At 34.4% G+C, this 22,910-nt stretch overlaps 1 protein-coding gene across 7 annotated transcripts in view; it reads left to right on the top strand.

Annotated features, from left to right (window-relative positions):
* ATP8A1 (ATPase phospholipid transporting 8A1) overlaps positions 1-22,910 on the top strand; it is a 127,343-nt gene that overhangs the window by 34,372 nt on the left and 70,061 nt on the right. For 4 of the 7 annotated variants that reach the window (XM_075148987.1, XM_075148986.1, XM_075148989.1 and 1 more), the window contains exons 10-19: positions 3,698-3,809; positions 4,704-4,869; positions 7,409-7,536; positions 9,318-9,395; positions 11,907-11,995; positions 14,023-14,067; positions 16,639-16,711; positions 19,064-19,169; positions 20,544-20,626; positions 20,813-20,862. In XM_075148987.1, the coding sequence (XP_075005088.1) occupies positions 3,698-3,809; positions 4,704-4,869; positions 7,409-7,536; positions 9,318-9,395; positions 11,907-11,995; positions 14,023-14,067; positions 16,639-16,711; positions 19,064-19,169; positions 20,544-20,626; positions 20,813-20,862 (930 nt within the window). The remainder of the gene's footprint in view (positions 1-3,697; positions 3,810-4,703; positions 4,870-7,408; positions 7,537-9,317; positions 9,396-11,906; positions 11,996-14,022; positions 14,068-16,638; positions 16,712-19,063; positions 19,170-20,543; positions 20,627-20,812; positions 20,863-22,910) is intronic. The other 3 variants (XM_075148991.1, XM_075148990.1, XM_075148992.1) reach the window with 1 other exon arrangement.

The raw sequence follows: 22,910 nt of genomic DNA, 5'->3' as shown, positions 1-22,910 counted from the left end.
GTAGTATCTTGTCTGGTTTTTTTTATTGTTGTTTTATTTTGTTTGCCTAAGTCTGGAGTGGAACTGAGTCCATCGCTATATACCTCAAATTCTTCTAATTTGGTAGCTGAAAGACGTTTAATACCTTAGCTTACTGAAAGTATGTTTCTGTAAAAATAGACAGCCTCAGTGCAATGACAACATACATGGTTGTAAAGCTGCTTCAAAAATTCTTAAAATTCTTAAGTGCTTACCAAATATAGATATTGGGAGTTTTCTATGGGTTTGAACCGAATGTGATGTATTAGGAGTATAAAGTTCATTACTAGATCCAGAATTGTTGAGTCCTTCATTCCCAAAGATTTACAGGATTTCTTTTTCATTAGGTAGACTTTATTTCTCCATATACAATTATTATTCATGTTTGTGGTTTTAGACTGATATATGTAGTACTAACTAATTATTAAATACTTTTTTTTTTTATATTCCATTTTTTATTTACTGATTTCTTACAGATGCATTCCGGGAGTTTTCAGTCGCAAGAGTGTGGATCTATTATAATTCCACTGTACTTGTCGTTAAGAAGAGAAAAACATTTACCTGTAATTCTTCTCTGAAGGTAATAGTTATAATAGATCCACACATTCATCCTTCTCCCTGGCTAGAGGGAAAAACATACTTTTCTTTTTAATCTAATTATTTAATTTTAAAATTTGATTTAAAAAAGAAACATTGAATGTGCTGATGGCTGTCATGCCTCAAGAATGTGTAGGAGCTCGCCATCTGCTGGTCAAGCAGTTTGTCATTTGAGAAATTTAGTTTTTGAATATTTTGAATATAGTTCCTGTGCAGTAGGATAGTTCCAAAAGTGTGGCTCTAATATAATATTTACCTTCAGTGAAAAAGAATTGCAGGTAAGTAACTCTCTTTGGATCCTGACCTTATTTCCAATCTGAAAAATCAGAGATGAGTTCTCTTTCTGCCCATATTAGAGGTAGCACAGATTCATCTAACTGGTATTTATTTATCCAGATCTTTAAGACCTTCCTACCAGATTATGTAGATCCAGCAGTTGTGATTTCCACTTTATCCACTACCATCTTAATATTTTTGCAAAAGCGATAGAGGATGCTGAAAATGTATCTCCCTCTTCTTTCTTCCTTCCCTTTAGATAACTCATTGGAGTGCTACAAATGTTGTATCTGGTTGACCTTTTCAGTCTTTTCTTTTTCCCTTCATGGGAAAGCAACTCAAAAAAACAAAGGTTCTCTTTTTTTCTTTTGGATACTCAATATTCAAGGAGTTAGAACTCCACTACAGTTATTTTGCCTTTTGGCTAGATCTGTGAACTAAAAGAGGCCAAAAAAGTTTTCTTGGTATCCTCAGCTTTTGAGTGAGTAACTTTTATCTGCAAAGTGTGCAGCTCTTTGTTATACTCATGAATATACAGAAGCATGTCACTTGGCTTTAGTCGATGAAGACAATTGGCTAGAGAACGGAGAAAAGTTCTTTAGCCTGGATAAATTTGAAATTATGATTAGACAATGGCTCAGAGAAGAAGGGTGAGCAAGTTAAAAACAAGGGCAGATATTGGTTATCCAGACCTAAAGTAAATGTTTTCCTGAAGACATTCTTAAGAAAATTTTGGGTAAGAGTGAAGTATGCTTGTTAAGAAAAACATTTTGGTATATACGCTGTCAAATGTGTCTTAGAAATTACTAGCTTTTAATATACCCTTGACAGCCCTGGCGGGAAGTTATGCTGAAAGGGTATTTCCCCATTGAGAACATCCCTTGCTGAATACAACCCAAATATGTTGCTGAGGAGTCGTTAGTTATGTAGCATACAAGAAGAATCAGATGAGTTGGAGCAGTTTTGAGAAGGCTGAGGCCGGGAAATAGAGACTTGAGAGCTCTGTCAAGTCATCGCACCATCACCTCATTAGAAAGTGGGGTAAGATCACAATTTTGAGGATCAGTAACATGACATCTGGCAGATCTGGGCTTTCTATGCCCCTGGTTGTTTTGCTGTCTGTTTTCATCTCCTTGGTCTGTGCACCAGTTCTGCTGGAGACAACTCCCACTGTCTGCAGTCCCAATTCTGTTCTGATTGTCTTCCCAGTAACAGACCCTTGAGGATAAATTCCTATCCCAAGCTGGAGAAGGGTATCCATTTGAGAGCCAGTGTCATGATGGAAAAAAGCAATAGAAGGGACTTTACTGCATATTCTTTGCAGTTTTTAAGAAGGGAAGACAAAGAGGAAGAGCAGGAAGTGGCAGGAAGAGTCTTAGAACTCACCTGACTCTTCAAGGAGTACAAGAATTAAGAGTGGAAGGTTTGACTTCTGCCTTCCTAGACTCTCTTGTATTAGTAGAAGGGACAGAAAGTCTTTTCGCATTCCAGAGAAGGTCCATAGTTGAAAAGGTTTCCAATTTATCGGGGGGCGGGGGACTTGCATATAACCCGAGTTATTTTTCTTTCATCTTCTGTGACATTCATGTTAGTGTTAATAGACTAAAAATATCTAATTATTCTTGGAATGACATGTAATCCATTCCTTAACTGAAATGTCTACGTATCATGCTGATGGGTGGTCCAAAAGCCTTAGAATGATTCTGATCAAGAAATGCAAATAAATAAATACAAGTGTGGAAGCGATCTTTGATGGCAACAGGAGTCTCTCTTCATGACTCTTGTGTAATTCAAGCCCTAGCAGTTCCTTTCATACTTGAAAGAACATTTATTCTCTTAATTTTGCCATGATATGAACACATCTCAAATACAAGAGCAGCACAGTTCAGATTTAAAAAGCAAGTAAATCTCAGTATGTTTTATATTTCAGTTTTCTTTTCCGATTCCTTCTTCTGATGAAGTGCCTGCACCTGGAAATTATGTTCCATGGCGATATCATTCAGCGTTTCAGTTGCTGAAACACACTTAGTTGGTGGGGAGAATGATTCCTTAAACAGTCAGTATGCTCTGTGCTAGTTTCCTAGAAAGTAAGTGGACTAAGTTGTAGTGGGTGGTGTTTGTTAGTTGTTTGGTTTTTATGGAAGAGCACTCAAATATTTTTCTAGATTAAATTTTTTTTTCCAGTTTCTGCAAGAACTGTCTGAATTTAAGACGGTTAAATGTTTCCAATGTCTTTTGAGGTTTTGTTGCTCATTTACTCAGTGCAGTTCTAAAAGAATAACACAAGTAAATTTACCTGGTGTTGCAATTTAAACAAGGTGCAGGAAATATTGTGAATTTTAAATAGTTAATCACGTTCATAAAGGATATTTATTTCACTGGAAGAGTGGATTAAGTTGAGAGTTCAGAAAATTATTTCCTTAGAAATTTGCTTTGGAAGATCAATTTCATAAGAGTAGTTGAGTTTCCACATACACTTAAGAAAACACTTCATAATCATAAATCACAGGAAAACTAGCCTTTGTTAGTTTCAGTATGCTTGCTTAGTAGTACCATATCTTTAGTGTCCATAGTCAAAATTAAGGGGTAAGTAATATTTTTGCAAACTTAAGTTTTTGGACTGGCTTTTAACTGTCAAGCTTTCTCTCTGTCAACACTCCTGAAAAGTTAACTATGAAAATTGGGTTTCTAGCATACTTACAATAATCATCTAAATTTTGAGAAATTAGTTTTAACAACTGCTGGTTATGTTTATTCATTGACATTGATTGTTTTAATGCTAAAACATAAAACTCCTTCCTTCTAGTACTGTTCCATTGGGATCTGATCAGATTCTTCTACGAGGAGCTCAGCTGAGAAATACTCAGTGGGTTCATGGGATAGTTGTCTACACAGGACATGACACAAAACTTATGCAGGTTTGTCATTTGGATTTTCTCTAATTTATCTGTTTCATTACCTTATTATGCCATTACACAGCACAGAAAATCCTTTCAGAAAACATGGCTAGATTCAATATAGTAGTTAAAATGTCAGTAATAGAGCATCTTTCTTATGAAGTAAAAGCAATAAAAATAAAGCAATTTCTTGTTATTATTAGTCGCTTAGCCACAGAGTAGTTTTCCTACTAGTAAGCGTATTTGTTGATTCTGTTTTGTAACTTGTGTTTTGAAAATTATTTTATTAGCAAGTTGGATCATTATAGTTTGCCTGTTCATCTTTTTTTATTTTTGACTGCTCCTAAAACTGTCCTCTTGTGGAGCTTTCTTTCAAGTACAAAGGTAAGCATTCATGTCAGAAAACAAAGTGAAACTTTCTTTGCAAAATGAGGAGGGAAGAGAACCATTCTCAGACTATGAAATTACTTTTCCAAGTGCTGTTTGAAATATCCAAATTGAGATGAATTTGTTGAAAAAAAAAAAGAATGCTTTCATATTGGTCATGCATGTCTCTTATTTATTGCTTTTCTGATTTGTAAAACAGTTATTTGAAAAAGTTTGATTGTTTATGTTAGCACCTGTCTTCTATAGCACTGATAAGGTGTATGCACATTCATTTTTAATGTTTACTGTTAGCTGCTGCTATTACGAGTGTTCTGTGTGATTATTTAAACTGCTTGTGACACAAATCTAAAGCTCTAATTTCTGGATTTATAAGCTGCCTTTTTTTTTCTTTTGAGTGAAACAGTTATGATGATGATGTATTTGGGAGAATATTTGGGAAAGGATGCAGTAACATGTAATTTGAAAAGTGAGAACTGTGTGTACCTCTTCTAATATTTAATAGCCACTGTTGTTTTTTGTCTTTTGCAGAATTCAACAAGTCCACCTCTTAAAATGTCTAATGTGGAACGAATTACGAATATTCAGATTTTGATTCTGTTCTGCATCCTTATTGCCATGTCTTTGATCTGCTCTATTGGTTCAGCTATATGGAATCGAAGGCATACTGGAAGAGACTGGTATCTTGATCTAAATTGTAAGATGTAAAATAATATATTAAAATTTTAGTGTTCAGTTGTCTTTCATATTTGAAAAAGAAGGATGATTACCATCCTTAACACAGTGTGTTTTTTATCAGTCTTTTTTTATCGGTTGTTGACTAAAGTCATTAGGCTAGGTTTATCACAGCAAGTATAAAATTTACCTTACTATGCCATCTGAGCTCTTGCTAAATTCAGGAAGGGGAGCTTTATTGTTTGCCTCTACATCTTTCAGCCTCTACATCTCTGCAGCTCAGCAAGGTCTGTATCAGCATTCCACTGGCATAAACAGTCAGCTTCCTAGAAATCAGACTAAAGCCATTTTCAGCTATTACAGCTATTACATTCAGCTATTACATTTAAAGCTGCAGTGACTTTTCTGAATTTTTAAACTCCCTCATCCCAGGAAATGGTGCTGTGGCTTTATAATTTTTACTATACGAGGGGTCTAACTAATTATTGCCTGCCAACATCAGGTCTCAGCAGGCTGCTCCTAAAGAAGATAAAAGAGGCATAAAAGATCTTATCTAACATATTATACTGGGCAGCTGTACTCATGGCGGATGCAAGGCAATGTGATGTTATGTGGGCCTTCATGGCAGCTTGCAACATACTGAGATAATTTGACCCACAGTGAGGGAACTAGATTTAAAGGAAGTTTTCATAAATATACTCTGTGGTCAATTACCCATGTTTTCAGAATTTCTTATGGTGGGCCTAGAGCCTTCTTTACTTAGGCAGTAGAACAGAACTAGGCTTTCTGCTCCTGAAACAACAGTGTCTTGAATACAAAGCTGCTGAATGTAGTCATCAAAGTAGGCATTATGGAGTGGGTTGGTCAGTTTTAAAAGAAAAGTCTTAGGATTCTGATTTGAAGGCACTCTCCTAAAGTTTCTGTTGAACAAAAACAGTTGTCTGCATTTATGATGAATTTTTTTTTATTGAGAACCTTGCTTCTCTTCTTTTTGATGGTGAGGAAGAACCTCTTTTTTTTTTTTTAAAAAAAAAAAAAAGGAAGGAACTTAACTTTCATATTTCCATCATGAAGTGGAAAAAAGTGAAATCGTTAATGGAAAATTAACAATTTCCAGTAATATGAACGGATGGCATTGGATGTGCTTCCTCATTTGTTATTTTTTATCTGATTCTTCTTCTCATTATTTTTTTTTTTCTTTTCTGGGAAATGTAAAAGTTTTCAGAATATGGTGGTTAGCACAGTAATGAAGCAGTTCAGAAGCTTTTGTTTTTATTCCTGAAAAAAGAAACATGAATTAGTGGCCGTTAATATTTTGTGTGTTCTTCAAGTGATTATCCTTGTCAGTTTATTTTCTGATATATACCCCATGATTAAATGAAATTGTGTTGTGTTTTGTACGGTATGTCCTTTAAGGCTGCATTCAGCTCATAGTTGTTCTTGTATCAGGTACTTTTAATATGTAAGAAGCAATTTATTTCCCTTTCCCTTTAGTTATTTAATTTTTGTGTGGTAGTGAAACAGGTTCCCAGCAGTGCCCCATCTTTCCGAATGCTGTTAGTATTTAGTTAGAACAATCTGTTGCCTGTGGATGATAAAAAAGTGGTAATGTTAACAATAAATATCTGAATATTATTTTGTTTACAGGTAGCAATAGGGATCAAACTTCATTTAATCTCGGCAGTCATTATTGAGAATATCAATGTCATGGTGAATGTTAGCTCTCTAGTCTTCTAGACTTGTACTTCATTTGATGCTGGAATTGGTGTTAATGAAAGTATCCAAAACCTGCTGTCTTGGATCTTGGAGTAACAATCAGATCCACATTCCATAGGCAGTGGAAACCTGTCTGAGGCTGTTTTGATTTGAGAGATCTTTGAATACAGACGGGCAGGCTACATCTTTTACCCTTTTTGCTGTACTGGAGAGCAGACTGCTATTTCCCATTCGCGTCCTCTCTGAGGTGCTACTACTGGAGTTATCTAAAACTTTAAAAAGAAAAAGTGGTATAAAACTACTTGTTATATATGTTAATATTCACATTTCCAGTTCTTTTAGAACTTTCATTAAACTCTCTAATTTCATCTCTTCTTTTCATGTGGTGTGAATTTACCTTCTTCATAGTATTTTGCTGGGTTGGGGGGTGGAATAGGAAGGTGTGAGGGTGGACAGAGAAAAAATTCATTCCATTACACATTCCCCCCTTTTAAAAATATAAAACTCTAAAATTTAGAATTTAGAGTTTAGTTGCTATATATAGATATTCCCAGATTGTCATCTTCTCCAATTTCTGAAAAGCAAATTTACCAGCCATTCCCTCTTTTGCTACATTTTAAGATCACAAAGATCTCTAAATTTGAACTACACTTTATAATAGAGATCCTTAACTCTTATGAAGGTCATATTTATAGGCAAGTTATATTGTAATTAATTCTCAAGTTTCTTCTTAGACACAGAACATTTTAAAAATCAGCAGTTAATGCAATACTCTGAATACACTGTATATACATACTTTTAAGTATGGTCTTAAATGTTTTTTTATTTGCTTCGTTTTTTGGCAGATGGTGGAGCAAGCAACTTTGGATTGAATTTCTTGACTTTTATCATTCTCTTCAATAATCTTATTCCAATCAGTTTGTTGGTTACGCTTGAAGTTGTTAAATTTATCCAGGCATATTTCATAAATTGGGTAAATATTATTTTTATAATGTGTATTGACTTCTAAAATCAAGTGGTTTACAAGTAGGTGAAATGATTGATTGCTTGTCTATGTATACATTTTTTTTTCAGAATTTTTCTTAATGTAAATATTTAAGTATGCTGTTTATTTATTATTACTGGCATCTGAGAAGGTAATAATAAATGGTTTTATTTAGTGCTTTTATACCTGCACCAAATTGCTCTTTGGAACATGTTTTTATCTGCTTTGTACTTTCTCATTATTAATATTCAGGTATCAGTTTCATCCAGAATGATCAGAAGAAAGTGTTTTGCAGTCTGGTGGAGTTTTGTCCAGTTTCATTTCTTCTTTCTAAGCAAAGCTCGTGTTTTGGGTTTTGTTTGGGGTTTTTTTTTGTATTTTGCTGATTTTCCCACCACCACCATAGTTTAATGGGGTTTTTGGTACACGGCCACTGTGTGTTAGTATTATCTCTTACAAAATATATAAAGATCATTTTGGCATCTTTTAATTTTTTTTCTTAATGAATTAATGGGGGAAAAGAACTCTATTTGAGGTATTCTCCTTAAAGCAATATAAGTGCTTTTAATAGCATGCCTTCAATTTTTCCATTTTTTCCAAATGTGAATTCATCATATCATGCTGAACTCTTTAATCTGATTCCTTGAACAAATGTCAGAAATAGATCTGTGTGTGTGAGAAACGATGTCATGCAGATATAGATAGAAGTGTATGTGGAGTAGCAGGTAAAGTGTATCCTTTATTTTAAAAGTTAAATCTTTTTGTGAGCAGTCAGCTGGTTTTGATTTCTTCATTTCTTTTGTGCTATAGAACAAATTGTTGACAAATAAGAGAATGCAATGAAATTCTTCCTTTAAATAAATAAATAAATATTCAACAAATATTCTAAAACATTCTAAAATATTCTAAATAAATATTCAACAAAGGCTCACCCATTTTGAATGTGTAGGTTGGCAACTGTTTATACAACAAATCCAAAAGACTCTTTTAACTTCTGTTTCCCCCCTATTTCATGTCATGAGGGATTGGTCGTCTTTAATTTATCTTAATCTGGGACTCTGGACATTTATTATCTTAAACGTTATCTTTGTGTGTGTGCATATCATATTGGTATAGAGAAGTTGGTCATCTGCAATCTGTTTTACTACATTGCCATACTTCACAATGTTTTAATCTTTTACTGTATTTAAAAATAAATTCTGTTTTTTTTTTTAACAAGTAAAAAAAAAAACCAAACAAAAAACACTGCCCCAAAAGAAAAACCAAACACAACAAAAAAAAAAAAAACACCACTTATAATGTACCCTACATTTATTATGTACTCTTAAATTTATCTTCATGTTTTTATCTCAATATATGTTTATCTTGCTATTTAGAAATGACTGGTTATGCATACAATACACATCGCTAAGCCTGACTTGTCTCTAAGTGTTACAGTGTAGTATTTCTGCTTGTTGCTAAATCTGTTTTAGATGCATGGGTACAACAGTTTTTCAATAATACAATCACTGGAAATAATCAGAGTAAAATCTCAAAGAATCATACAGATTTTTGCTTTAAGGAGGAAATGTAACTTCTTCTGGGGACTCTTGGAAGTGATCTGATTGTGTCTGTGGCTTCCCATGTTGAAATAATCATAAGTAGATAACTTGTATTCATGTTCGGTCTGCTCTTCTACACTTACCTTTTCTATTTATGCAGTGGATTTTTTGTAATAACTTATGGAAGACAAATTTTTAAGTATATATACTTTTTTTTTTTACCTGTAGGACATAGACATGCACTATGAACCTACAGACACTGCTGCGATGGCTCGTACTTCCAATCTCAATGAAGAACTTGGACAGGTAAAAAAATATTACTGGTTCTAACTCTGTGTGAAATTATTCCTATGGTTTTACAATCAAAATGATTAAAATAATGTGAGGATTTATTTCAAAAAAACTTATATTCTTGCCTTAGTCTTTTTTTGCCTATTTCCATTTTCTTAATTTTGTCAGATATTTTTAAAAACACTTTGCAATATGTGGGAGTTAAATTCTTGAAACCAGAATTAAATGAACAAACACTGCTTTGTGTATGAATGTGTATGAGGTAATCACAGAAGGTTTGAAGTGTATCATTAAAGTTACAAAATCGGAGGAATTCTGAGCATTAAGCCTGGCTGTGGCACAGAAATTTAGTCTCTATATACACTGATAGTGTACATCTTTAGTATGTCATTTTTTTCACATGCTCTGCCTTGCTCAGAAAAGACAGTGGGTATGCTCTAGGACTGAATCGTTGTTGTATACATTCCCTCTTTTTTTGCCACTGAAGATTAAAAACGGTGAATGGAACAGGGGCTCATGGCTGAATTAAGCCCTGAAAATTTGGACTTAATTCTTCATTTTGTTTTAGAGTTTTCTTTTAATACTATAAAATTGGTTAGGCTTTTCACAAGAGATCATTTGTTGTATGTTCTTCCTTTTATGGAAGTATGACTTTGTAGAAAGTGTGTCTGGGGCACAGGGCATGCTTCCAGAAGCACTATACTGTATTCGCTGTCTCAGCCAGTTGTATTTGCAGTCTTACTTTAAAAATATGCTGAACAATATGCTTTCTGTTATGCTGACTGGTGATGGTAAACTGATTCTGTGGAAAAAATACAATGTTCTCGTTTAATTGAACTGTATTATATGTACAAGTATACATATTCTTGCATTTCCTAACTTAGAATTTTTCATAACTAATTCTTCAGTTTATTGCATGGGAATGTAAAAGTTGTTTTTAGCTTTCCAAGAACAATAAATAATAGCATAATTTTAGCCATGTAGCAAACAAGTCTTGGGGACTAATACTTGAGAGATCTGCCTTTTGGGAAAAGAGTAGTTGCAGGTTAACGTGTTCTAACATTGGTCTATGTAGAGGAGGACAGGGCCTTTGCCTACTGGGTTTAAGAAGTACGTGCAGATAGCAGAAAATTTGATTCTCTTCCTGGCCTTAAAGGGGAGTACAGTCTCCTCTAGTGGGGAAGAGACTCTGTTGAATCTTAGCTTTATTTCTGTCTCATTTTACACAATCTATCTGTTTTTTCTTTCTCTGCAGTTAGCTTGCTATTCACATTCCCAGACACATTCCCTCTTTTTGACTTTGACAGTTCTTGTCTTCATTTCTTATGTTTCTCACCAAAGTCTCCTTCACCACCAAGATCTAGACAGAGTTCTTGGAATCTCCACTTTCGCTTTTTTGACAGATTCTTAATTTGAGCAGTTTTTTGTAGAGAGACCAAAGGAAACTGCCGACAAAAAGAGCAACTGTCTTCTCTGAAGTACAAGGGCTGCACATAATGAGGAGATTTCCCCCAAGAGATCTTCAGGTTTTAAGAAAGGCAAAACTTTGGTGTTGGAAAAAAAGGTTGAGTTTCCTTAGCTGCAATTCCTGCTTTCCCATTCTGCCCACACAAAAAAAATACAGTTTGAGGCATAAACCTGGCATGGAAAATTTCTTCTAACTGATGATTTGGCTAAGTCATAATTCCTCAGAAACAGAATCTTTAAATAGGAGATACTGAGTAAATTTTATAATAGGTAGCCTTATTAGCTCCATTGATAACACAGTTAATTCCTAATTAAGAATACTGTGACTTTTTTTTTTTAATGAGAAATAAATTTTAATGAATTAAAACTGAAGTTTACCTTTGACTAATAGAGCCTTTGTTTCATCACAGATCACTTCATTGCTTCATATATGAACTTCTTTCTTAAGATTAGGTTTGAACTAAATTTAAATATATCACAGATACATGTATTTCAGCTTCAGTTTTTAAAATACTTTAATTAGTAGTTTCCGGAGAGGAAGGGTTTATGATGTTAGGGAAGTAGGAGACCTGGAATAGGCAGAAAGGAACGTATTTCTTCTATTCCTGCAACTTGGCATTTCTGAACTGTTGTTTTTTTACTAATGTTTTGGCTTTAAGAAGATATTTCTATGTCAAAAAGAGGAGTTTAGAAATGCATATAGATACTTTTATTTTACTGTATTGCTTTCTGTCAGAAATGGAATATTTTACTAGCAAAGCCATTGGTCTTCACTAGTTTCTTGCATTTCAGCAATATGTAGAGTGAGGAATAGTTAAATATATCACTATGCACTGAAGCAAGCTTAAGCTTCCTGACATCTCAGTTGATTGCCATGTTTGGAAATAGGTATCAAGACTCTGCATCTGCCACATTTATGTACTGTATTTTTTTTTTTCTATACACTATGAGGATTGCAGAACTGGTAAAAATATTTAGTGTGTTGATAGTCATGAATTGTACTAGATATGTAAATAACTGCTGAATGTTAATGTATAATGAATTTTATCATTCATTTAGGTCAAATACATATTTTCTGACAAAACGGGTACCCTGACATGCAATGTCATGCAATTTAAGAAGTGTACTGTAGCAGGAGTTGCTTATGGGTAGGCATTTTTATATACTCTTCTTTATCTGTGTGCCTTTCTTTTCCTCTGCCTGTGCATATGTATTCATGCATTAATACTACAGTTAAAATAAACTTACACCTGGCAATATATACAAGTAGGAGTCAGTTTGTTTGTGACTATGAAATGTTATTTATAAGAGGTATCAGCACTTCAGTCATGACATCTCTTTTTACAAAAAGAAACAAAAATAAAGTTTCTATATCAAAGACTTATTGCTGTAATGCAACTTCAGTATGCATGTTTTTTCTATCGCTCAGTCTGTTTAATGTTGTTACTAAAAAAAAGTCTTCCCTCATACTTGCAAAAACTTGTATCATTGTCCATGCTTCATATTTTATGTAGGCACATGCTCTTGCACTAAATAATATGCAGGATGAACAAGAATTTAAATTACGGTACTGTAGCATGAACTACAGTACTGTAGCCACCATCCAAGTGGCTTTTATGAATACTGTTATAGTGGCATAACTCCAAATATTAGTGTTGCTATTAAGAAATCTCTCCAAATAAATGCAAACAAAGCATTTTACTATTTCTTTGTCAGCAGTTGCAGCCAACTCCCTCAACAGAGTTTGTAAAAGCCTCAAACTTCTAAGACTATTTACTTGAAAAAAAATCATTAGAGCAATAAATAGAGCAGAAACACCCACATTGTAAATGCCAGTATGCCTTACCGGTATGTGAGATGCTGGACCTGGGCCGATCTCGGAGCATTCAGTAGCAGATAATTAGACACCTCTAGATCTGGGCAGAGACCAGCAAGAGGTTATGAAATTAAGTGTTGGGCTTGTGGTAAAGGCGTTGGTTTGGCTTTTGTGGCTTTATCATTTGGATGCCTTTGAAAATCCTAATTTTCAGGAGTCTAACCTAGGCATTCTGTTTTGAAAAAACTCAGATCCTTAATGCATTAACCATACTGATGCTTTTTTTTTTAATTAACAGTTGTAATAAAATACAGTTCTAACCCTGCTATTTCAAATATGTATATAAACTTGTGTGTGTATATATAGGGCTCAATTTCAACCACATGAGCTAATTTTATGACTTCAGAGAAACTGCTCTGAGCTAACTATTTTCAAATTCTTTGTATAGCAGTTTTTTAAGATAAAAAAATACATTAATGGTAATGGCACTTAAAATCAGTATTTGATATTCAGTTCATTATATATCTTCATCTGAAGTTGGTATAGCACAACTTCTAAAATTTCTCCTTTATGAAACCTAGGTGTGAATGTATTTTTTAGAAAAAAATTACCTGATTTTTCTTGCTATACTTTCCAGCTCCCATCCACCCCGTTTTGAAAAGACATAGACCGGTTTTCTGATTAGCATCACTGTTTAGAAAGCGAAGTTTCTCTTTACAGTGAATAGCCATTACAGCATCTCTCATAGCTACACAGAGAACAGAGTCACTCTGTCTTTCTGTATTGATGCAAATAAGAAGTTGGGAACACAGAAAAGGGTAAAAGTGACTGTTCCATCTCCAATGCCTGTTCTTTCTAAGTGTGTTATAAATTGTTGTATATTTAAACCTGTGTCATCACAGGGCAGAGTCCTTCATGTGCTATGGCTAGCTTTGTTCATGAGCATTTTGTGAACTCAGCCAGACAAGGTGCATTAGCATGGCTTCAGATAACTTAAAAACTGCCTTTTGTTTAATGAGAAACTGTAACAATGTATATATACTGAAATATAAAGCAAGATTTGTAAGGAAGCCAAATGCCTTTTATATCTGCTAGTATAAGTTAGTAAGTAGACAAGCTTTCAATTGAAAAAAAAATGATCATTTATAGTTTATGAAGCCTCAAGAGAAACATCATACTTTTGCAATATTTTATTGTAATCTAGGCGCCAGCAAAATACTTGGTTGAAATACCTTTAAAACTTTTTTTAGTAATTTAATTTCATTAACTAACTTCTTTTTTTATACATGATCAAATTTTTTAGCCTTTGCGATTCTTTTTCCTCTCCCTGTTTCTGTTCTTCCCTTACTTCTTGTGCAGCCATTGCCCTGAGCCTGAGGATTATAGTGTTCCTGCAGATGATTGGTAAGCTTTAAAACTCATTCAGCATGTGGTGTTTGTTGAAGATTGAAGCTTAAAACCAGTGAGTGAGATTTTTAGAAATAGAGCTAAATGTGAGGTATTTTATTCAAAAGTTATTTTCGTTTCAAATTGATGCAGACCGACAGCCTTTCACAAATTTATGCCATCAGAATTCTACGGCATTAGGTTGTGTACTCTAGAATAGAATTGCTAGTAGTGTCACTGAGGCATAGTACACTTATTCTACTGTCAATCTTGTACAATTCAGAATTACTTATTGGAGGAAAGTTTTGTAATTTATTAAGGTCATTGGTATTATGGTAACTTTGCTTGCACTTCTCTACTGTTACTTAGTAATAGGTTAGTAATAATCTCTAATATGTTGGAAAAAAGTCCATATTTGAGAGTGAAAAATATGTAATACATTATTATTAATATTTTACTTCCTACAGATAGTTTTAGAATATTAGTACTACCTAATTCTTAACTGAAACTGAAATTAAAGCACCCAAGTACACTTGGGGCCAACATTAATCTCTTAACGAGGACCCCAGACTAAGTCCTGGCTTCCTTTCTGCTGCCATTTGCATGATGTCTTGTACTTCTTCATCATTCTTTCTTAAACTAAATATTTGCAATAGGGTTCAAAATAAGCTCAGATAGATCAGGGAAAAATATCATTTACAGTCTATGTTATCGCTGTTGTATTTCTTGAAAATTACAGCAAGACGTCACACAAAACTGTAATATGTTGTCTCCTTACGTTTAAAAAGTTTGAAGGAAAAAAACTTGCTTTGCTAGATTAGAATTAATAATTCTTTATTTAGATTAAAAAAAAAATTCTCCCCATATACACATAAAAAGTGGCACACTTGCACACCCCAAAATCTTACCTGACCGCAATATCCTCATTGATGTAGCAGCAAGATGTTTCTTACAAAGATGTGCAAGTGTGCTTAACTGTGCACAAGTGAGTGGTTTCATTAAAATAATGCAATGCTTACATGAAATTAAGCATGCTTCCTTACAAGCTATTTATGAAATAAGACTGGATTTGATTAATATACATCAAAATCTTTATAAGCACACCTGAAATGGATAAACTGATGCCTGAACAGTAGTTCAAAAAGAAAAAAAAACGGTACTTCCCTTCTGTAAGTGATGAACATCTTGTAAATCTGATCAAATAAGATACTTAAGAAATTTTTTTTTGTTTGTAAATCTATTGTAATTAATAGAATTTGTTTATGACAGTAACATTTCTAGTCCTAAAATGACAAATGTACTGAATTCCAAATCTTTTAAATCTTTATTTTTTGTATTAGGAAATAATTGTTTTCCAATTTGACACAACATATACCTGCAAATATTTTCCCTTTTTTGTAGAATTGAGAATCTGGAAAATATCTTGAAGTCTTTCTGTCAGGAAGCTTTAACAAACAAGGCTTAAACCTTAGACTCTAAACAAATTTAATGTATCTGAAGTTGTTAACATTTGGCACTTCAAGATCCATCTGCTTTGCATTTGAAAAAAAAAAAGTCTTGGTGAATGAGGATGCTTCGAATTTCTCACTTTCCTAATAGGATTTTAGAAAAAGTAGTCATTGAGTGGTTATATAGAGCAGGTACTGCCATTTTGTATTCCTTCATGATAGCGCAGGACTGGAACAGCTCACTTTTGGTTTTCATAAAGAATCTTCATACTACCATTGATGTATGTGGCTTTATCCTTCAACTTAAATCACCGAATGTGTTCACTCTCTTCTAAGATTATGTGATCCAAAGCAAAATCCAAAATGAAAAAATACTTTCCTCTATCTGGGTTCGCTTTTCAGCGCTGTTTTGTTTTACAGAGAGTCAAACTCAACTACATTGTCTTAATGTTCAGTCAGCTGCAGTAACAAGTCTTCCTAGAAATATCTACTTTTTTTGAACTCTCGGCTTCAGCCAGAAGACTTGTGCAACTTGAGAGATGTTAGTGTATGACTTTATTTCTCCAGAGCTATCTCCACCTTGCATCTCTTCAGTCCCTTCCTACTTCACCATTGTTACTGTGTGGTCTTCATACATCAGTTTACTAGGTTCCTTTTTAGCCATGAGTAATAGAAAACAAACCCTCTCCATTGCAGACTTCCCGCTTTCAGATACTGGACGTTCTTTTCTGCAAACATTTGCAAACCTATTGCAAAGCTGCTAATTTCTCAAAGAAATGTGATCTCTTCAGGCACATCTTGTTCTGAATCCCTCTTGTTCTATGGAGATCAGAAGACAAAAAGCCACAGTCTTACATTGTAGATTTATTTTTATTTCATTCTGCGTTACCTGAAGTCAGCCTAAAAAACTCTCTGGATTTGAGTGTATTTATATGAATCAAGGTTTATTAAAGTTAGATTAACTTTGGAGATGCGAAACAAGTACCTCTTCACTTCATTTTCTCATAATATGCGATTGCAGCCTTTATCGTAACAGCTACAAAATTTGTGTTTGACCTTAGCCCAGTAGTGTGGATGATTTGTATATGAATTGTTAAGAATATGCTAACGATGATCTTTTTTTGTACTTAATTATTTCTAGGCAGGGCTCACAAAATGGAGAAGAAAAAACATTTAGTGACTCATCATTACTGGAGAATCTTCAAAGCAATCATGTAAGTTATATAGAACCCATTACCATTGTTTTGTGAAATCAAACCATTGCTTTCAGTAAGTCAAAAGATGATATCCTTTGAAGGAAAATAAATTATGTATTTACACAAAATCAGCATGCCCTCATGAATACTTTTATAATTGTTTATTGTTGATACCTGTTAATTAGATCCACCTGGAAATAACATCTAGTGTTAACTTCTGGAGAGCCTTTTGAGCCTTTTTTTTTTTTTTTTGATGGTGTGATTCAAATGTTCTGAGCCTGAAATCTTAGTTCTTCATTCTATGGGTGTTTTAATCTTAGTCATGCTGTCCATATGAAGTCATGACATCCATCAAAGCTTTCAGGATCAGCCAAGTTCCTGACATGACTTAGTATTTCTGTGCTCAGGCTTAGACAAGAGTCAGGAATTAACCATATACATTGGTTTTTTGTACATGCTTCCATGAGGTTAAATCATCATTTCAGATGATGAAATGAAACAGGCATTCTAGAGGCTGATATTTGCCTCAAAGAGACAATACATTTCACAGCAAGTTAATAGCTTAGTTCATGATATGACTAAGAAACGGTACCATCATTACCATTTTCTGTTTGTACAAGAGATGTTTTTGCCTAGTCATAACCAAGAACACCTACCTTACATAGTGTAACCATTTTTTATGTATTTGAAGAGTGTAAATAAATTATTCTTTTTATTTCCTTAAATTTTGTCTTCCTGGGAGGGTAATTTCAGGATAACTGGCAGACAGTGAAGCATTTTGTCCCTACAAATGGAGCAGTCTTAAATGCTAGACACCAGAGTACAGCTCTCAAGCATATTTAAAGCAGAGGGTGCTCCTGTACTTAGCTGCACAGGCCAGTTTCAGTGCTAGTAATGTAGACTTGGAAGAGGCATCATCCTATTTCTGCTGTTGTCTGGAGAATCCTTGGTGCACAGCTGATTTGAATCTTGGAAGTTTTCTGGTAGATCTATAGTATTAAGTGTTTGTGTGTATATGTGTGTATATATGTGTGTGTGTATATATAAAAGCTATAAAGCACTTGTTTACATCTTAAAGTAAAAATTCAGGCACAAATTCAAGGATAGGTTTCATCACTGTACATTAAATGTGTTCTGAAGTGCTTTGGAAAAGAATCTGTAATTCAGCCTTTTGAATACATCTTAGAGGACCTGAGGGCCCTCAGTGGAAGAGGGCAGGAACCTGCTCCCATTAGTGTTTCTGCACTGTGGAATTAAGTTAGGTTTTCAGATATTATTGTATTTTATAGAATAATTGTAATGTTATCTTGATTGTTGACATCCTTAGTCTGAAATACTATAAATATGCTACGAAAAAACTCAGTTGAGGTGGCAGCTGCTTTGAGCTTATTTAGGGAGAACGCTGGGGTTTCTTTTGACCAACCATTCAGGGGTCAGTTCATCCATTTTGCAAATTTTAGCTGTATTAGTCAAAAACAATCAACTATTTTGCTTATGTGCACTCTCTTCCCCTCTCTTGGCTAAATCATTTTAAATTCTTTCAGCTTTGTTAGACTCTGAAGTGCCCGAGACATTCATCTAAATGTCTTCCTTTAAAAGCTGTCTGCCTGACCTTGCAGCATTTTTCACATGATTTTTGGGTTTGGTTGGTACATCTTTCTAAAGGTTCTTAAAAAGTGTTGTCAAATATAGTATTAGACAAAAGTAATGTGAAAAGGAATCTTTTTAGTAAAAAAGACAACATCCAAAGAGACTTTAGTGAATAATAAAAATAAAATAATTTTAAATTAAAATTCTTTCAATATAGCATTCATAGAATCATTTAGGTTGGAAAAGACCTGTTAACCTAGCACTGCAAAGTCCACCACTAAACTATGGCCCTAAGCGCCGCATCTACACGTCTTTTAAATACCTCCAGGGATGGTGACTCAACCACTTCCTTGGGTAGCCTGTTCCAATGCTTGACAACTCTTTCAGTGAAGAAATTTTTCGTAATATCCAATTTAAACCTCCCCTGGCACAACTTGAGGCCATTTCCTCTCGTCCTATTCAGACTTACCTTCCCTATAAAATGCCAATTTGAATTATTCTATGTTTCTGGTTATTTGCTTTTGATTGTTATGAAAGCAAATGCCGCTAAATCCTATCTATATAGCCTGTATTGAAGTACAGCAGCAAGAAGTTATTCTGTATGCTGAAATTAGTGTACAGGTAACAGCTGTTTTGTTTAGTTATTGGTAGTTTAAAGAAGAGAGGAAAAATCTTTCATTAACTTTTTCTTGACTATTATTTGTCCATATCTATTATTATATTTCAGTTAGTTATTGCCTAAATGATTAATCACTTTCTGACATCGGGTTTTTTTTTTAGCCAACTGCACCTATAATATGTGAGTTTTTGACAATGATGGCAGTGTGTCATACAGCAGTTCCAGAAAGAGAAGGTGATAAAATTATATATCAAGCAGCATCTCCAGGTGAGAATCAAATAATTGAGTGAACATATGGTAAAGTATTCTATCAACTCAATAAGCAAATTTTATTCAAAGTTTATTGGTTTTTTTGAGATATCTTCTGAAATTAAAAAAGAAAACACATCCCTCAAAAAAAGAATTGGTGTCAGCTAAAATCAGTCTTGTCAAAAAAGGATTTAGACTTTTCTAATTTGCTTTAGAAAATACATATGGATGTCCTGTGAATTATGTAAGGGCAAAGGGTGATTAACCATACAGCTTTCCTAAGGTGGTGTCAGATGGCTGTGGAAGTCTGAAGGAACTGCTCAAATGCAAATAGAAATCAAACCAGGAGACAAATTGATGTCCTTGTTTGTGAACCTATTCTGTACTTGATAACCATGGTATTGGTTTAGAACAAAGACTGTGTTTGTAATCAAAAATGAACAAGAAATGTTTTTACCAGGATAAGTGTTGTGGTAAGTTCTACTATAGAGTGATAAAAGATTATAGTGCAAAGTGATAAAGCAAGGCAAAAATGATTAAAATATACTCAGCTCTGCTGAGCTAATTTATTATGACAGGCTATGATGGGAGAAATTACATGAAGCAAAGAGAGTCTCCAGCCTACCTCTTCCCTGTCTGCCCCAGCTCCTAGGTGGCTATCTCCCTGGAAATTCTGTCCTTCAACAACTGGAAAACAAGGGCAGAGGTAGGGCCATAAATAAAGCTAACTGGGCCATGGCAGTGTTTTATTGGGCATGGTGAGCAAATTCAGTTGTGACATCTTGAGCCATTTGGAGAGGACTGATGCCTATGGGAGTCTGGGTCGCTGTCTGAAATGTTTCCTGAATGTAGGCATTGAAGTTATCTATTATTTACAGGAATGACTTATCACTCTTTTCTTCTAAAACAGAACTCTCACAAAAAGGAAAGTACCTTGTCCAGTGCCCTACTGAGTAAGGCGCTTGCCTAGCAATTAGGAGGTTTGTTCTCTAAGCAACGTTTAGTCAACATCCAAACTTCTAACCACCTGAAAGTAGGCTTATGGGGAGAAGGAAGGCAGGAAGTCTTGTCTCATGATGAAGCAGTGTCATTGTGTCTACTGGAACGTATAATTCATTAGTTTACAGCTTAAAACTTTGAAGAGGATACCCTTGCTACTGAGCTGAGAGATGTGTTTCTTTGGGGGCTTATTTTCTCTGAATTGTAAACTCATTTCATCACAGTTTTAACAGGAGAAACAGAGAGTTCTTTCCAGCACCACGTCTAATCTTAAAAATCTATAAAGGACAAAGGAAGTCAAAAGTAGAAAAGCTTGGACTGTGTCCAGTAAATCATGGGGTATACTAACAATTTTCTGGTACATCTGTAAAATAACTGATTGACTTGTTGCAGATGAAGGAGCGTTGGTCAGAGCAGCCAGGCATCTTCGTTTTGTATTCACTGGAAGGACACCTGACTCAGTAATCATAGAGTCTGTAAGTATGTTGGAGTGACATTGTAATTTGCTGTGTTTACTATTGTCATAGTAAATAATTTCTGAATAACTGCATCATGGTACTTACCTATTGAGATGTTGTTTGTTTCTTTTTGGCTCTTTTCCTTGAGGTTTTTTGCATTAATTCTCAGCCTTTTTTTTTTTTTTTTTTTTTTTTATTCTTCAGCTAGGACAGGAAGAGAGATATGAACTGCTAAATGTCCTGGAATTTACAAGGTAAACAGCATATTGTGCTCTTAGCATCTTTTTGTGAAAATATTTTTATCAATTTCTTTTATGGATAAAAATGTTTGCATTTTTTATGTTTGTACAGGCAAAGCGTGCAGGTTATGTGGCTTTTATCTTTACAGTATATCATCATACTATAGGCAAAGCAGCACACATGATTAAGACCACACTCCTCGTTTTATTGTAAAACGTTTTCAGAGGCATATATTTTTTCCATTGTCTCCTTTTTGGATAATATTTTTCGCTTTTGCGCAAACATTCAAAAAAACCCTGGTCTCAAAACTTCAAAAAAAGATGTGAAAAGACAGCATAGGAAAGAATTTGAACTTTTAAATGTATTTCTGAAAGCCCTAGCACCATGTGCTTTATTAAAAAAATATTTGGGGGCAGAGGGGAAAGTTTCAAGTAAGTGTTATACATAACTTGTATTTGCCCTGACTGCTAGAATGAAATTTTGCATTTAACCTTAAATGTATTTGCTTATGACTTGTTTAAATACTTTAGACTGAAACTCGTTCCTTTCTGAGCAACATCACTAGAGCATTGGCCAGTTACTGAGTTTATCACGTACTTTGCTTGCAGTAAAAATTTTCTGTCAAAGCTGTTGGAATTATAAAGGTACCCATAAGAAATCTGGATGCAGTTTTGCTTGCTATGTAAATCTGTTTAAATTGTATCCATGTATGCAGTCTGTGTTCTGAGTATTCGTGTAGGCCCATTGCTTACTTTGGCACAGGATGGGGAAGAGATTTGTATGGAGGGGAAACTCTTTTTTTCATAGAACGATTACTTGTAATTGTGCCTGCGGAAAGTGATCATTGTTTTCCTTCCTGTCGTATTATGTTTCCCTTGAGCTTAGCTAAAGAAGCAAAAAGACCAAAAAACAAAAATCCAAGGCAATACTGAAGAGATGAGCTGAAGATGTATAGGTTGAATGAAATGAGAGAAGTAGTTGCCTGTAGTTATAACAATAGCAATAATGTGAAACATAAAGATCACCACAGTGGAAAAAAAACTAATGCGACAGAAAGTAATTTTTATAGTTTTGAATGTCTTTTAATGACTGCTTGCAATTAATGTTGTTTTTATGTATTGTAGAGGACATACTTGAAATTTTTCAGATTTATGCCATGGTTTCATTTTTCTGTAGGCACTTTTTTCACCTTCTGTTCTGGAAGGTTAGTGAGTACGTAGCACAAAGTGCATTGTTGTTGGTTTGACAGCTGTGAAAGTTTATACTGCATTCATGGAGTAGCAGTGAAGGATTCCTACTTTGTTTCTGGTTTTGATCTTTGTCTTGATTTCATAGATCTTTTTAAACTTCTGTGTCAGTCTAAAATTGTAATTTAAACAGTGATACTTTACGGAGAAAGGAGAATTGCTTTTAAATCTTAACCTTTGGAGGATTAAGTTTTTTGGTGGATACCAATCACCCAACTTTAAGCATTCAGTTTTTATATCTGTTTTTGTTCTTATTCTGTAATATTTAGCTTTGCTTGGAACTGACTTGTTGGAAGCACTAGAGGTCACCCTTGTTCCACAGCAAGAGAAATTTTGGCTCCAAAACATAACACCATCTGTATTGGTAGGAGCATGTACCTTCAGAGAAGTAATCTGTAGCAATTAAACTATTGAGTTAAGAGTTTCCAGGTGTGTTAAGTTTTTCCCAGAAAAAATGCAAACTAATTCCTTGCCACCTTCCAGTACAAGCCAGATAACTGTTCTGCAAGTAGAGTGCAACAGTGCCAACATTTGATAGGATAGTCTTTCGGAGAAGTATGTTACAGAAGTAAAACTTGTAGGAATGCTTGGTAGAGTTGTCTTTTATGGTATTCTCTTTTTACAGTGATCATAGCTGTGCCCGAGAAAAGAGAAGAAGTAGTAGACTTATACAATATGCTAATTATACTTTGTTCATAGCAAGGAAGTAGCTCTCAGTCTAACTGGCAGGTGAGCATGCTGAAAGCTACTGATAATCCTTGAACAGCTGACAATTATTCCTAAAATGCAGTGCTAATCTCTGTGGGGCAAATAGC

This window comes from Calonectris borealis, chromosome 4 (genome assembly GCF_964195595.1).
Source record: "Calonectris borealis chromosome 4, bCalBor7.hap1.2, whole genome shotgun sequence".
Classification (NCBI taxonomy): domain Eukaryota; kingdom Metazoa; phylum Chordata; class Aves; order Procellariiformes; family Procellariidae; genus Calonectris; species Calonectris borealis.
Note: the sequence above shows the minus strand (reverse complement) of the source record. Positions and strands in the feature narration are given on the sequence as shown.